Consider the following 16754-nt stretch of genomic DNA (forward strand, 5'->3'; position numbering starts at 1 on the left):
CAGCCTGACCGCTCTGGTCTCCAACTCGTTGATCGACCAGGAGGCCTCCTCCGCGGACCAGGTGCCCCGAGCTGAGTGGCCCATAAACTGAGCCCCCCAACCGAGGAGACTCGCATCCGTAAGGAGCACCGTCCACTGCGGGAGATCCAGACCCACCCCCTGAACCAGGTGAGGGGTCCGGAGCCACCAGCGCAGACTGCAGCGCGCCAAGCCTCGCAGGGGAACCGGAACATCCAAATCTTGCCTCCGGGGAGACCACCTCCGGAGCAGAGCATACTGAAGAGGACGCATGTGGGCCCGCGCCCACCTCACCACGTCCAGGGACGCCGCCATTGACCCCAGGACTTGGAGGAAATCTCGCGCCCGAGGACCCCGGGACGCCAAAAGCAGGCGAATCTGAGATTGCAATTTGCTCACCCGGGCCTCTGGAAGGAAGACCTTCCCCAAGGAGATGTCGAACATAACCCCAAGGCACTCCAGACGCTGAGCCGGGACCAACCGACTCTTGGAAAGGTTGACCACCCAGCCCAGCGACCGGAGAAACTCCACCACCCGAGCCATAACCCGGGAGCTCTCCTGCAACGACTTTGCCCGAATCAACCAGTCGTCCAGGTAGGGGTGAACCAGGATGCCCACCGACCGCAAGGCTGCCGCGACGACCACCATTACCGTGGTGAACGTCCGAGGAGCCGTGGCCAGACCAAAGGGAAGCGCACAGAACTGAAAGTGCCGCCCCAAGATCGCAAAGCGAAGGAAGTGCTGATGAGAGGCCCGAATTGGAACCTGCAAGTAGGCCTCCGTCAGATCGAGAGACGTAAGAAACTCCCCCGGCTGAACCGCCAGAATGACCGACCGCAGCGTTTCCATGCGGAAAGACGGAATCTTGAGAGCTCTGTTGACCCCTTTCAAATCCAGGATGGGCCGAAAGGTCCCCTCCTTTATGGCCACCACAAAGTAAATGGAGTACCTGCCGGTGCCCCACTCCGTAGGGGACACCGGCACCACTGCCTCGAGATCTAGCAAACGCTGAAGGGTCTGACGAAAAGCCTGCGTCTTCCATGGAGTCTGACATGGAGAAGCGAGGAAAAGGTCCGGCAGAGAGCGGGTAAACTCCAGAGCGTAACCGTCCCGCACCACCTCAAGGACCCACTGATCGGACGCGATCTCGGCCCATTTGGGGAAAAATTTGCGCAGCCGGGCCCCCACCGGAACCAAAGGGGGCGCCGGCAAGGAGTCATTGCGCAGGACGGGAAGCGGGGGAACCGGCGGAGGGATTCCCTGCCCCCCGACGGGCCCCCCGAAAGGGCTGCATGCGCTGGAAGAACCGACCCCGGGAAAAACCCTGAGCCGGGAAAGAAGCAGCCCCACGCCCCGGGCGATACTTGCGAAATTCCCGCAAACGCCCCCGGGCAGCCCCACACCTAGACGCAGGGCGGGCACGGTCCTCAGGCAGACGGGGCACCTTCGAGTCCGTCAGAGTCTGAATCAACTCATCTAATTCCTCTCCAAACAAAAAGACCCCCTAAAGGGAACTTTAGTAAACTTAGCTTTGGACGCAGAATCCGCCGCCCAAGCGCGCAGCCACAAAATACGCCGCGCGGCCATGCCATAGACTTAGCCGAAATCCGCACCAAGTCATAAAGAGCATCTGAGAGGAACGAGGCAGCCATCGCAATCTTCGCTACCTCCTGATCCACTAGAGACCAGTCATCAGACTCCCGATCCAGGACACGCTCAGCCCACCGAAACACGGCGCGAGCGACTAGCTCCCCACAAACAGCCGCCTGGACCCCAAAGGCAGAGACATCAAAATCATACTTAAGAAGAGTCTCTAACGCACGCGCCTCCGAGACCCTAAGAGCAGAACCGTCCATAACAGGCACGGTATGCCGCTTAGGAAGTGCCGAGACCACCGCGTTCCCCATTGGCGAAATTAAGGTAGCCCTACCTCCCTCCGGGACGGGATACCCAAGAGCCAAGGCGCACACCAAACGAAACTGCGCCCATAGGCCACTGCGCCAACACAAAATCCCGCAAATCCTGACGCACAGGAAAAGAGCGGGAACCAGGACAGACCCCCTGAAGCAGAGGGGCCCCCATACGCGGGGTCTCCGGCGGCGCCACTGCAAAAATGCAGCACCAAGGAGACCTGCTACACAGGTCTAAAAGCTCATCCCTCTGAATAAAAAAGCGCACCACGGACGCATCTGCTCTGGAAGACGGGAAACCCGCCGCCCCGCTGCCAACAGGCGTCCCCTCTAGAGGATCCTGGAAGCCCGCCAAAGCAGCCAGGTCCTCAACCAGGCCAACACGCTCCTCCGCCCACCAATTCGCAATCCAAGCCCCCCCGCGGGCGCTTGGATGAGGGAGGAGGAAGAGGGGACGCCAAACGAAAAGAGGGAGGCAAAGCCATAGGGGGCGCGGAGGGAAACCCCCCCCCCCGAAACCCCCCAGGCGCACGTGGGACCCCCAAAAGTCCGCACAAAGAAAGAAAATAAATTGGGGGCAAAAAACCCCTGGGGGTCCCCAGGGACTCCCTGCCCCAGCAGGGGTCCATGCTGAAACCTGCCCCTGTGTTCGCCATACAGGGGGAAGGTCACCTGAGGTTGCAGACAAAATGGAGGGGCCAGACAAAGAAAATGGCGAAGTTCCCGCCAAAAATGCTCCCTCCATGGCCTGTAGCGGCTGAGAAGACTGAACAGTCTCAGCCGCTAAGACAGGCAAGTCGGCATCAGCTGTCAAAAAATCAGCTGAGAGGGAATCCTTCGGGGAATCCCTCCGTGGGCGGTTGTGGAAGACCGGGCTTCCCCACTGCTCCAAGCCGACTCGCGAGGCACCATCGGCGGGGAGCTCTGGGCGCCTGCAGCCGCTGCCGACGGAGCTCCACCACCTCACCGACCCAAACCGCCGAGTTCAGGCCGGCCGCGAGTGCCTCGCGGCTGGACTAAAATTGTGGCCTACTCCCCCGGAGAAGGGCACAATTGCTCCAGACGCGACCTAGCTATAAAAAAGTGCTGGTTACATGAAAAAATACAGTAAAATACAGTTTTCTTAAAGGGAAACAACCCTTCAGACCAGCACTACCTCAGGATTTTTTATTTATTTATTTTTTTTTTTTTTACAGAACAGACTCCACAGGCTCTCGAAGCAATATGCCTTGCTTGACTTAGGGGGCAAGGCTTACTGCTGAGGCTCCTCTAAAAAAATGTGGGGAGGTGGAGGAAGTGGGGGGAGGGACCCCGCTCGTGACCCGCCGGGTTTGACACCCCCGAGGTCGGACGGACCCCCAAACAGGGCCCGACCAAGCTCCGTCCGGCCAAAAACAGGGACAATAAACCCCTAAACAAATTCCAACAGCCCTACCAAGAGAGATGGGTACAGATCACTCAACACCTGCTGGAGACTGAAAGAAGACTGAGGGAAATAGAGAAGGGAGGATAGTATATACTGTCCCAAAGTTTTGTTTTCAGTCTCCACCTGCTGGTCATGATTAGATATATACCCATTCGTAAAGTTAACCTCTACTGGTCTGGAGAGTGCTAAAGAAAAGGGTATTTTCACCACTGGCACATTTCAACCTTTTGTATTCTCTCCTTGGAAATCAGAGAGCAAAACCCCAGCTTAAGACAATTCTGTCACTATTTTCTAAACCGGCATCATTAAAAAAGATTAACAGACGTGAAAAATGAACAAATTCTTACCAGCTGTCAAAAAGCACTGAATAGTCATAAGGACCCCTAATATACCCTGTCTAACACTCACAGAAAAATTAAATCTAATAAGCTAGGGGTCATTCTTGAATCAACTATACCACCACCCAAGGGGCTACAGTGACAAGAATTAAATAAACCTTCATAATTAGCAGTTTCTATGCGTTACTTTAAAATGTTGTTGCTCTTACTTAATGGTGACTGTCACATCCATCAGTTTATCGGTGGTAATTGTTCCAAGGACATGATGCCGGATCGCTGTCAGCGTCAGAATACTGGGTGAAGACCTGTGAATTGAACACGCAGAAAAGTTAAGCAAAAACAGGGCACATCATCGTGCAAGTAGAACTTGCCCCATGAAATCTACTGGCTATCTTTCTATCCAAAAATCATTTGCATTAAAGTGCTTTGGTTTTATAACAGATTCATCTCTGCATAAAGAAAAAAAAAAAAAAAGACACGACCCTGAAAGTCAAAGAAAACCAATCTAGAATGGTTCTGTTATTCTTAACATGACAACTTTAATATGTCATCTGGGAAGCCGAAATCCATGCAGGATTTACACCCTAAATGGCGAGATCTTGACAAGAACTGAAGCAGAAAGAGACTTAGGGGTGATTGTCAGGGAAGACATGAAGTCTGCAAATCAAGTAGAGCAAGCTTCATCCAAAGCAAGGCAAATCATAGGTTGCATACGCAGGAGTTTCATCAGCCGTAAACCTGAAGTCATTATGCCACTGTATAGATCCATGGTGAGACCGCACCTGGAGTACTGTGTGCAATTCTGGAGGCCACATTACCGCATGGATGTGCTGAGACTGGAATCGGTCCAGATAATGGCCACCAGGATGGTCTCGGGACTCAAGGAGCTCCCATACGAGGAGCGGTTAGGGAAGTTGCAGCTCTACTCACTCGAGGAACGTAGAGAGAGGGGAGATATGATCGAGACATTCAAGTACCTCACGGGTCGTATCGAGGTGGAAGAGGATATCTTCTTTTTCAAGGGTCCCGCGGCAACAAGGGGGCATCAGTGGAAAATCAGGGGCGGGAAACTGCACGGTGACACTAGGAAGTTCTTCTTCACCGAAAGGGTGGTTGATCGATGGAATAGTCTTCCACTTCAGGTTATTGAGGCCAGCAGCGTGCCAGATTTTAAGGCCAGATGGGACAGACATGTGGGATCTATCCGCAAAGATAGATAGGGAGGGTCATTGGAGTGGGCAGACTTGATGGGCCGTGGCCCTTATCTGCCGTCTATTTCTATGTTTCTATATACTTTGATACTTATGAACAAATTCATGCTGAAAGTTTTAACATTTATTATTTAGCGTACACCATTTTAGTAGTAGTTCAAGGTAGAAACTTCCCTAACTTGGTTTGGACCCAGGAAATGGAAAGTGAACTGATTTCCCAGTTTTAGAATTAACATTTAGCACCTGCTCCAGAGCATTTTTGGCTTTAGCGGGCGCATGCAAAATAATGCAGAGCACAGCATATCCTATTATTTTATACACCCCCATGAAATCCTAATTTCCATGCCATAAATCTATTCAACTATCCCCCTTTAAAATCCTGCCAATATAAAGAAGTTTTTTTAACAGAATTTTTTCCTTCCAGGCCGCCAAACTGAATATGTGGCTAGGAAAACCTATATTAGAGGCCACTTCCTATTTTGATTTTAGGTAAACACTTAAGACCCGTCTATTTGACATGTCTATATCCTAGTACTATAACACGTCTTCAACCTAATATTACAACTGTTTAACTCACTTCTGTTTTTTAACTGATGCATTTCAATTTTAACTGATTCTTAATTCATGTATTCCAATTTTAATTGATTGTTTTTATTATGTCATTTCTATTTTACTGATTGTATGTATTTTATCTTGTTGTGAACCGCTTTGAACTTTTTTTGGTATAGCGGTATATAAAAATAAATAATTATTATTATATATATTAATAGTGTTTAAGCCCGTTACATTAACGGGTGCTAGAATATATGCCTGTCTGTCTTTATTTATGTCTCTCTCCCTGCTCCTGTCTCTTTCTTCCTTTCTTTCTGTCTCTCTCCCTCTTGCTATTTTTCTCTCTCTCTCTCCCTGGCACCCTTTGTCTGTCTGTATTTCTTTCTGTCTCTCTCCCCCCCCCACACTTTACTTTGCAGAAGCAGCAGCGGTATTTCCCTTCCCCTCCAGGTCCCTGTAAAGTAGTAGCAGCATTCCCCCCCACTTTCCTTTGCAGAAGCAGCAGCGGTATTTCCCTTCCCCTCCAGATCCCTGTGAAGTAGTAGCAGCATTTTCCCCCACCCCCCATTCCCTTCTCTCCCCCCCCCCACTTTCCTTTGCAGAAGCAGCAGCGGTATTTCCCTTCCCCTCCAGGTCCCTGTGAAGTAGTAGCAGCATTTCGCTCCCCCCATTCCCTTCTCTCCCCCCCCCACTTTCCTTTGCAGAAGCAGCAGTGATATTTCCCTTCCCCTCCAGATCCCTGTGAAGTAGTAGCAGCATTTTCCCCCACCTCCCCATTCCCTTCTCTCCCCCCCCACTTTCCTTTGCAGAAGCAGCAGTGATATTTCCCTTCCCCTCCAGGTCCCTGTGAAGCAATTCCCTTCTCTTAATTGAGCTGTCCTGCTCCGTTTGGCCCCTCGCTGCGATCTGGCCTGCTCCGTTCGGCCCCTCCCCCTTCCCTTCCCGCGGGCTGGCCTGCTGCAGCTGAAGGTTTTTGTTTTAAGTTTTAAAAGTGCCGGCGGTGGCTCCTCTCACGCTGCTGATCCTCCTGCAAAGAGCAGCCTGCGATGGTGGCCGGCTTTAGCGAACCTCGCAGGCCACTCTCCAGCCTCGGTAGTACGTTCCCTCTGATGCACGGGATCGCGTCAGAGGGAACATGCTACCAAGTTGGAGAATGGCCTGCGAGGTTCGCTAAAGCTGGCCACCATCGCAGGCTGCTCTTTACAGGAGGATCAGCAGCAGCGGCGGCGGCGAGTGAGGGCCGAGGTGTGTTCCCTGCTGAGGACGCGGGCAGGGAGAGAGCTTGCCTGGCTTCCAGGGTGAGTGAGGGCGGGAGGAGGGGAGTGGCCAGAATGTTCCCTGCCGCTGGGTTGGCTGCCACGGAACACACACCACAGCGGCAGGCAACACGAAATCCTAAGTGCGCATGTGCGCTTAGTCTTATTATATAGGATATTTTCTTGTTTGGGGACTTAGGGCTCCTTTTACAAAGCCGTGCTAGGGCCTTAATGCGCGGAATAGCGCACACTAAATTGCCGTACACGCTAGCCGCTACTGCCTCCTTTTGAGCAGGCGGTAGATTTTTGGCTTAGCGCACCTTTGTGAAAGGAGCCCTTAGTTTTTGTGTATATATAAAGCCGGGGGTCCTTGAAGGCTGCAACTCAGTCAAGATTTCCCCAATGAATAGATCTCATGCATATTTGTACGTACTACCTCGACTGTATGCAAATAGATCTCATGCATATTCATTGAAAAAAATCCTGAAAACCTGAGAGTGAGGGAAGAGGTTGGACTAAGCCATTATCGCACTGGACATTATTTTCGTGCATACTTACTGGCCTTAGGATTTACTACATAAGACTCCTAAATATTCAATGGCTTCATTTTATAAGACTTTTTACATAAGACTATTTATATACCGCAAAATGCCTTTCGGTTCGATGCAGTTACAGAAAGTGGATACAACAAAGAAGAAAAAATTTTTAACATTAGAAATTAATAGAACCGTTTGGATGCAATACTGAAGCACAAGGAAATTCTTTGTCTGTCCTGGATAGGGATCACAATATAAGCTAAAGTGCAAAGGAAGTGATGGAACAGGAAAAAACATCTGTGAACACAGCCTGCATCAAAAGGCAGAAGAACAAAGCATCAAAACAAATCAAGTCAACCCAAGAAAGCAGTGCTTAGCACCGTGCGATTACGAAACAAATACAGGTCAAATACAAATAAAACAAAACAGAGAGGAAATGTGGATGAAAACTCAAATTTCCAGAGCATAACCATAGCCGATAACCTTATGGCACTGTAAATCTGAGGAACATACAGTCCAAGCTTAGTTATGACTATGTATTACTGAGAAAAGCATAGCTTTAACATACAGTTCTAACTATACATGTGACGCCTTACGTGTCGTAAGTGTAGTAGTCATGTTCAAACTGATGACAGGAGCGTGGGGTCACGATGTAGACACCTAAAAATATAGTATCGCAATGAGTCACTGCAAAAATCAAAAACTCTGCTGCATCAAAACGCTAACATCTAATGTTTTAGGATATTATTGTGCACATAAAATACTTTTGCTAAACATGTTGTCACACCCAACCAATATACAAAAGTAGTGGAGAATATTTATTTATTTGTTCCTTCAATTTTCTATACCATTCTCCCAAGGGAACTCAGAATGGTTTTACATGAATTTATTCAGGTACTCAAGCATTTTTCTTCATCTCTCCTGGTGGGCTATCTAATGCACCTGGGGCAATGGGGGGATTAAAAGTGACATGCCCAGGGTCGTAACGAGCAGCGTGGGCTTGAACCCACCACCTCAGGGTGTTGAGGCTGTAGCTTTAACCACTGCACCCCACTCTCCTCCAGAAAAGGGCTAAAAATAGGGGCAGATAAAAGGGCCACTGCCTAACCTTTCCAACAGACCCTGCCAAGGCCTAAAAGAAGACTGCACAGGCTTACCACCTCCACCTGCTGGAGACTGAGAACAGACTGATTCTATGAGGGACTGAACAGCCCACTTGTACTGTAAGTATTCAGTGTGTTCTCAGTCTCCACCTGCTGGCAGAGGAGTGTAAACCCATCCGTGCCGGTCTGGAGGGCCGATAAAGAACATACTTTTGCTAAACGTGTAATGAGGATATGTCGTCACACCCAACCGATATATAAAAGTAGTGGAGAATAAAGAATCCCAGAAAAGGACCACAGTTGTATCCTGACTAGCATTAGAGAGAGCTCTTTGTGTGTACAGTGAAAGACCATTGAAATTTGTTTCAACATGAGACTATTGATAAAATATATATGTTGCAACAACTTCCAAAGCTAAGAGCTCTATTATAAACCAGTTATGATTTTCTGCAGGACTATAGTATGACAAAATCTAACTAATCTGGGGCTAATGCTGACTGGCAACTAAAGGTCCAGGATACCAAGCAGTGTAGAAATGGTCAGCAAAATTAAAAAAGGAGACAGGGCCATCACCAGGCTAAATGATTGTGTATAGGGGGGGGGGGGTGAGACAGTACCTTACCCTTTCCTACTTCTTTTATATCTCTCTCATCAGCATTGGTACATTTGCTGTTTGGCTCTCATAGTTCACTGATCAGTCCCTTGAAACCATCACAGTTCAAATTACTGATTGTGTGACCCACAAAGAAGAGAGGTGGCATCTGTTATTTGACTTACAACAACCCTTATAGCCCAGCACCGTAATAGGCAAAGGTAAGTCTTTTGATGTTGCACTACATCTAAAACTATATCAAAGCAGTATAAAAAAATAAGCAGGAGATAACGTCCCCTAGACAGGCATTTCACAGATGTTTCCTCACCAACAGGATTTATTTCCAGTGTTATGTCTCTTATCGCAGTTGACCCGCACTAGCTCTCAAGTGTTTTATATTCTTGCAGATCCCTAGGGAGCTCTTGCTATTGAACTCTTAACAAACCAGACCACTGGAGTGAAGGAATATGTAAGAGCAATATCCTTCTATTAGAAGTCGTGCTGGTTTTAATGAGCAGCTGCCAGAAGTTAAGCTTAGTGATCCTGGTTCAGAGGCCCCACCCCCTGAGAGTTTTAGCATCTGCCCCAGACATAGCCAGGCAGCTCACTAAGACCTGAACACTCTTCAGCGAGCCTTGGAGGCCTAAATGGACTGGAGGAATTTGTATTTTGAGGATTTTCCACAATGTTTGATTTGAGTGTCTATTTTGATGAAAAACAGCCTGGGAAAATCACAACAACACATAAAAAAACAGCAATTTTAGGATTTGGGGGGGGAGGGGGAGAGCATGCAGGGAGACCACCTAAAAATAAAAAAAACTTTATGACCCCCCAGAATCGCAGATTCAGGCTGTCAGCCTGTACACACAGAACCATGTGCTGACTGGAAAACATTGCATACAGAGCTGACAGCTCACAGGGAGATCATCTGCCTCAAAGAACTAGAAAGCTATAGTTCTGATCTTCTGACTGTTCCACCGGCCTTCACAGCCAGGACCATCCGCCACCCTCGGACACGCCGCACAGACGACTGGTGGAAGAAATGCAATTTGGCTCCGATCCCAGTCACACCTCCACGGAACCACGCAGCCTGTGCCCAACCCACTAGCGGACGAACCTGGGGTGACCTAGCTCCCAAGGGAACGGTCCCTGAGCCCCGATCTGATGTGCAGACTGTCCAAGGGGCTTACTGCCTAGCAGGGAACCCCCCAGAAGCAGACTTTTTCCAAAGGTCTGCAATCTTCCGCAGTCAGAGCTGACCCAAAGGGAACCTCCACAGCACAAAGGTGAAAACTACATACGCAAAGACTGAAAACACAAGCAGAAAAGATAACCTCCTATAACCTGGCTTGTAGGAAGGAAGACTGATATTTGCAAGACCAGTGATGAGGTATGAGAAGGAGGGGTTTAAGTCTCTGAAGTTTGAGGCTTCCTACAAAGTCCTGGCTGGTAGACAGAAATAACCCACTGGTCCCCGAATAAGGAATATGCATTAGAAACCAGAAAGCGAGTCTGTTCCCCAGCATATATGCTGTATTGCTGGTCATAGTTGTTATATATGGTAGTCATAGAATACCACCTAAATAAATTAACCCGAGTGGAATTACAGAACATATAACACACCACTCATTCAGAGAAGTACATCTAACAACTATCAGCCAGTTTTGCAGGTATACTTCTAAAGGCCTCAGAGTTGGAGCCTACGCACAGTTGTACTATCACAAACTGAAGTGATCAGCGAAGAGTTGTTCCTCCTTGCTCCAATCATTGGCCGAAGGACCTGATGTTGTTACTCATTTTTTTCATTTTTCCACTTTTCTTTATATAAATTATTAAGATTTTCTAATTCTAATTTCTCAAATTTTTTGTATATATATATTAGTCTTTAAGCCTGTTACATTAACGGGTGCTAGAATAGATGTGTCTGTCTGTCTGTTTGTGTTTCTTTATCTCTCTCTCTTTGGCCGCTGTCTGTATCCTTCTGTCTCCTCCCCCCCACCCGTCTGCCCCCAGGACACACCTCCCCCCCAAAGCAGCCCCCTTTCCCTCTCCCTAACTGTCTCTCCATGGCCCTCTTCTGTATTCCTCCCCCCCCGAGCAAAGCTGTCTGTCCCCAGCACACCTCTCCCTATCTCTCCATGGCCCCTTCTGTCTCCCCCAGCACACCCCTCCCCCCCAAAGCAGCCCCCTTTCCCTCTCCCTTTCTCTCCATGGCCCCTTCTGTCTTCCCCCCAGAGCAAAGCTGTCTGTCCCCAGCACACCTCCCCCCCAAAGTAGCCCCCTTTCCCTCTCCCTATCTCTCCATGGCCTTCTGTCTCTTCCCAGAGCAAAGCTGGCCCCAGCACACCTCCCCCCAAAGCAGCCCCCTTTCCCTCTCCATGGCCCCTTCTGTCTCCCCCCAGCACACCCCTCCCCCCAAAGTAGCCCCCTTTCCCTTTCCCTCTCCCCCTGGCTCCCGGTATTGATCCCCTTCTTACCCTCCCCTCCATCCCGGTGTCTGATGGCCTGCTCCTCTTCAAAGCAGCCTGCGATCTTGGTGGCCGACTTTAGCGAACCTAGCAGGCCGCTCTCCAACTCGGTAACACGTTCCCTCTGACACGATCCCGTGCATCAGAGGGAGCGTGCTACTGAGGTTGGAGAGCGGCCTGCAAGGTTCTTTAAAGCCGGCCACGATCGCAGGCTGCTCTGAAGAGGAGGATCGGCGGCGGCGAGTGAGGTGACACGGCGAGGACGTGGTCAGGCAGCGAGTGAGAGGCAGCGGCGAGTGAGGGCGGGCGGTGACGCGCCGAGGACAGGGAGAGAGCACAGTCACGCGCCTTCAGCCCCCGCATGCGCCGTGAGGTTAGAATGTTGCTACAGAAGCACACCTCACGGCACCACACCTCACGAATTTGAGAGCGCATGTGCGCGCTAGCGTTTTATTATTGATATATATAGATATATAGATATATATATAGAGATATTTTGTTCATCAATATTTTCTCCACTCAGACTTTACACCAGTGTCCACCTTGTTTGTAATTTCAATCATTTGTTAGCATGCACTTATCCAACACGTTGAAAATATTGACAAAAAAGCTACTTATCTTAAGCAGTGCTTGTTTGTAAAAATGCCGACATGGCCAGTGTTTCGCGGAGTCTATTCTTTTCCACTGCTTCAGGACCAGCAGTAAGGCATCCAGCAATTGCTGTATTCTCTCGTCAAAATTTTTTTTTTTTTTTGTTTTTATTTATAGTTCAACCAAAATATGTTCCCAACCCCCTAAACTCCTTATCATTTATCTTTTATATCCTCCTTTCTACTCTCTCAGCTATAAATAATGAGATCCCATACTTGTGAATGAAGGGAAATTATATATCATTGTAATAGAAATCATAGAAATAAGATGGAAAAGGAAGACATGTTACTCTTACATTGTGATCATTCAGAAAAAAAATATATATAAATAAACCAGTAAATCCTATAATATTTTGGGAGAAAAACCAAAAAATCTAGACCAAAATATAAAGCATAATTTACTGTAATCAAGTTAAGGATTTAAATAAAGTAAAAAGAGGAAACTAAAATATATTCAGCAAAAAAAATGATTCAAACAAATATATGATGCAGCATCAGTTGAAGAAGGCCATAGTAAGTGAAAAGCCAGCACAGTTTTCCTCAGTAGTCGTCGATTTTCAGGAGCACGATTAGGCATGGATCTGGAAGAAACAGAAAGTCCTCAGACGGAAGACATGCCCTGTGACTGTAGGCCATCCAAAAAGGACTGAAGTTGTTCTGGGGATTCGAAGTGTTGAGTAGAATTATTAATTGTCACTATCATCCGAGCAGGGTATTGAAGCCCGTATCTTGCTCCCATTGATTTAAGTCTCGCTCTCATTTCCAAGAAAGACTTCCTTTTTCTGGCCGTCGTTTTCGCTAAGTCCGGTACTATTAAGAACTTTTTGTCCTCGAATTTCAAGTCAGATATGGATTTAGCCGCAGTTAGAATTTGCAAAGCTTGAGGATAGCGTAGTAACTTCGCTACGATAGGTCTTGGTCTCGTGAATCCTTGTTTCAGGGAAGATGGCGTCCTGTGTGCACGCTCGAACTGCAGGGGTAAGTCAGATGATAAATGCAAAATTTTCGGGAGTTGGTCTGTAAGAAACTTGATTAAATCTGAGCCTTCCACACATTCCGGTAGTCTGATAACTCTGATGTTATTCCGACGATTGCGGTTGGAAAGATCTTCCAATTCCTGGTCGAGCTTTTTAAATCGCTGCTGCACGCGTTCTTCAAATTGTGCAGAGGAAAGCGCCGCCATGTCTGCTCTGTTTTCTAGCGCCTCCACTCGCGATTTGCAGGAATCAAAGGAGACCAAGAGTGAATTAATTTCACTACGCATTTCACAAGTAATGTCATATTGCTTAGTAATCAGTTCCTTTAATGCCCGAATTTCGTCGAGCACTATATCTGAGGAATCTGAATGATGTTTACTCACTGACTGCTTTTCCGGTGTCGGAGGATCATGTTTGGATCTTTTTGATCCCGATGTTTGTGGTAATTGTGAATCTGTTTTGTTAGATTTATTTGCTGCCATTTCAGCTCTATAGAGAGTTAATTATAAACTCAATCTGTAAAGTTTATCACCTGCTCCGCGTCGATGTTTTAGGATCCGAGGAGGAGAGAAGAAATTATGCAGCCACCTTGCTCTCCAGCTCAACAGCGCCCCCCGAGGTTCTGAAGCAGCGGATAAGAATAGACTCCGCGAAATGCTGGCCGTGTCGGCATGTTTACAAACAAGCACTGCTTAAGATAAGTAGCTTTTTTGTCAATTTTTTCAACGTGTTGGATAAGTGCATACTAACAAATGATTGAAATTACAAACAAGGTGGACACTGGTGTTAAGACTGAGTGGAGAAAATATTGATGAACAAAATATAAATATATATATATATATATATATATATATATATATATATATATATACACACACACACAATTTGAGAAATTAGAATTAGAAAATCTTAATAATTTATATAAAGAAAAGTGGAAAAATGAAAAAAATGAGTAACGTCAGGTCCTTCGGCCAATGATTGGAGCAAGGAGGAACAACACTATGCTGATCACTTCAGTTTGTGATAGTACAACTGTGCGTAGGCTCCAACTCTGAGGCCTTTAGAAGTATACCTGCAAAACTGGCTCTGAATGAGTGGTGCGTTATATGTTCTGTAATTCTAGTCATAGAATACCAGCATCTCTCTCAGCTAGGCTGTATTTCCATTGAAAATAAGGGGACGAGTCAACACCACAACCATCAAAACTCTAACTGCCAAAAATTGCCAACATGCTCTAGTTTGAACTCCCTGAGGAAGCCAGAGTTCCAGTGAAAAACAGTGTTGCATTGGAGCACAATTAAAAGATAAAAGATCAAACACAGTTACTTTAGTTTTATTGTTCAGAAAAGTACTCAGGAGAAACAACATATACATCTATTAAGAAGGAACGCTGATGATTTTACTCAGTGGTCTCAAACTCGCGTCCCGAGGGTCACATGCAGCCCGCCAGGTACGATTTTGAGGCCCGCAGTATGTTTATCATAATCACAAAAGTTTCTTCATCATATGTCTCTTTAGCTATAAATTACAATATTATTATTAAGACTTATCCAAAAGGAAAGATTTATAAACTATAGAGTTTTACCTCATGCAAAATTGTCATTTCTTTAATAAGACATAAACTATTTTTTTCCCGAGGCCCTCCAAGTACCTACAAATCCAAAATGTGGCCCTGCAAAGGGTTTGAGTGGCCTATAGGAAGAGAAGATGCAAATGTTAAGAGCCTTAGCCAATAGGGAGAGGAGGAGATCGTGGATGCTCTGGATGAGACATTTGGCCTTTATCTGCCATCATGTTACTATGTTTCTATAACCACAAAGTTCTATGACATCACAATGCAGGTGTAAAGAGCCTTAGCCTATAGCAGTGGTCTCAAACTCGCAGCCCGCCAATTACTATTTTGAGGCCCTCGGTATGTTTATCATAATCACAAAAGTAAAATAAAACAGTTTCTTGATCATATGTCTCTTTAGCTATAAATTACAATATTATTATTAAGACTTAGCCAAAAGGAAAGATTTATAAACTATAGAGTTTTACCTCATGCAAAATTGTCATTTCTTTAATAAGACATTAACTATTTTTTCCGAGGCCCTCCGAGTACCTACAAATCCAAAATGTGGCCCTGCAAAGGATTTGCGTTTGAGATCACTGATCTTACTGAAGATGAAGACACGTTGTTTAATTACTGTAGATAGACTCTGCCTGTTACAAAATGCTATTTAAACAAAATTTACAATGAATCGTCGTCCACTGAAAAATCACCAGACATTATTTGCCCTGCACAGCACCCTCATCCCCTTTTGCTGACCTCTCTCTACATGCTTGTTGGACCCTCTCCCAGTCTTGATCTGATCGAGTTCTGACCCATTCTACCACTCTGGTCCCAGGAATTTACAGGGATTATGCTGCAGTATTCTTGCTTTCGGATCAATCCTTCACCTCTAGTGCCACGGCAGCAAGCTTTTTTCCAGGTATGCCCGCTGGACGGCAGCACTAGAATGCAGCCTCTATTATCTCAACAACCAGATTATACCATGAATTGTGTGCATTACATACAGACATGACCCTGAAAGCAGTTTTTCAATTTTTTTTATTTTTTTATATAAATCTTAAATCTCTGTGCTTTTATAACCTTGTTGGCTTTTACCATTGTTCTATAATAAAATTCCTGAAGCCTTTTATTAAGTTTGTACATGTGCTTTGTCTAGACCAGGGGTGTCCAATGTCAGTCCTCGAGGGCCGCAATCCAGTCGGGTTTTCAGGATTTCCCCAATGAATATGAATGAGATCTATTAGCATACAATGAAAGCAGTGCATGCAAATAGACCTCATGTATATTCATTGGGGAAATCCTGAAAATCCGACTGGACTGCGGCCCTCGAGGACCGACATTGGACACCCCTGGTCTAGACTGTAAGCTTCATGCAGGATCTCTATACTGCATAAATAAGAGATAATAGTAATAAAGATATTTTTTTTAAAAAACACACACTTAAAAGATTGATGTGGTACTTTGGTCTAACCTAGCATTAAAGTAAACCCAAACTAGACAAAAAAATGTTCCTAAACATTTTTAGCTGTGTCCAAATGATTCTCATCATTTCCCTTATTTGCAGAGATTATAAAAGAAAAGGGCCCTCAATTAATGGAATTAAAGACTTCTTTCAGAAAAACAGGATTTTAATAGTCGTCGTCACATTTCTACTATCTGAAACAGCATCTTGCTACAAAATTACCTGGTTTGGAAAGGCAGAACCTGTTAATTCCTTTTGACAGATTATAAACTCCAACATTTTCTGGTTCATTTCCATCCTGATAGAATTCCTTTATCACAAAAATATAAAAACATGTGCAAAGGATTACAAAACTGTACTGCAAAGAAGACATTCATGAGGGGGGGAGAGGGGATCCCAAATGCTATATAACAATGTTTAATCACTTGGGTATACCAAAGTTACTTACCTGTAGCAGGTGTTCTCCAAGGACAACAGGCCAAATATTCCCACACTTGGGTGACATCATTAACAGAGCCTAGTATGGTGCTTAGTTATTATAACATACGGAGAAAATTCTAGCTGCATAGTATCATGCATATGTGAGTGCCTTCCCGCCCATCTCAAAAGGGAGGTGGAAGGGTATGCGTTTGGTTTTAATGTTTTTAATGTTTTTATCCCTATGAGCGTCAGGAGCAGAGCGGGCCATTCAGCGCGTCTC

General features: G+C 46.3%; 1 protein-coding gene across 1 annotated transcript in view; it reads right to left on the bottom strand.

Annotated features, from left to right (window-relative positions):
- LOC117369320 (nodal modulator 1-like) overlaps positions 1–16754 on the bottom strand; it is a 110055-nt gene that overhangs the window by 39075 nt on the left and 54226 nt on the right. Inside the window, exons 16-18 of the mRNA XM_033963747.1 lie at positions 16277–16364; positions 7844–7907; positions 3902–3997 (exon numbers count right to left, since the gene is read on the bottom strand). Of these exons, the coding sequence (XP_033819638.1) occupies positions 3902–3997; positions 7844–7907; positions 16277–16364 (248 nt within the window). The remainder of the gene's footprint in view (positions 1–3901; positions 3998–7843; positions 7908–16276; positions 16365–16754) is intronic.

The sequence above is a fragment of the Geotrypetes seraphini genome, chromosome 11 (genome assembly GCF_902459505.1).
Source record: "Geotrypetes seraphini chromosome 11, aGeoSer1.1, whole genome shotgun sequence".
Classification (NCBI taxonomy): Eukaryota; Metazoa; Chordata; class Amphibia; order Gymnophiona; family Dermophiidae; genus Geotrypetes; species Geotrypetes seraphini.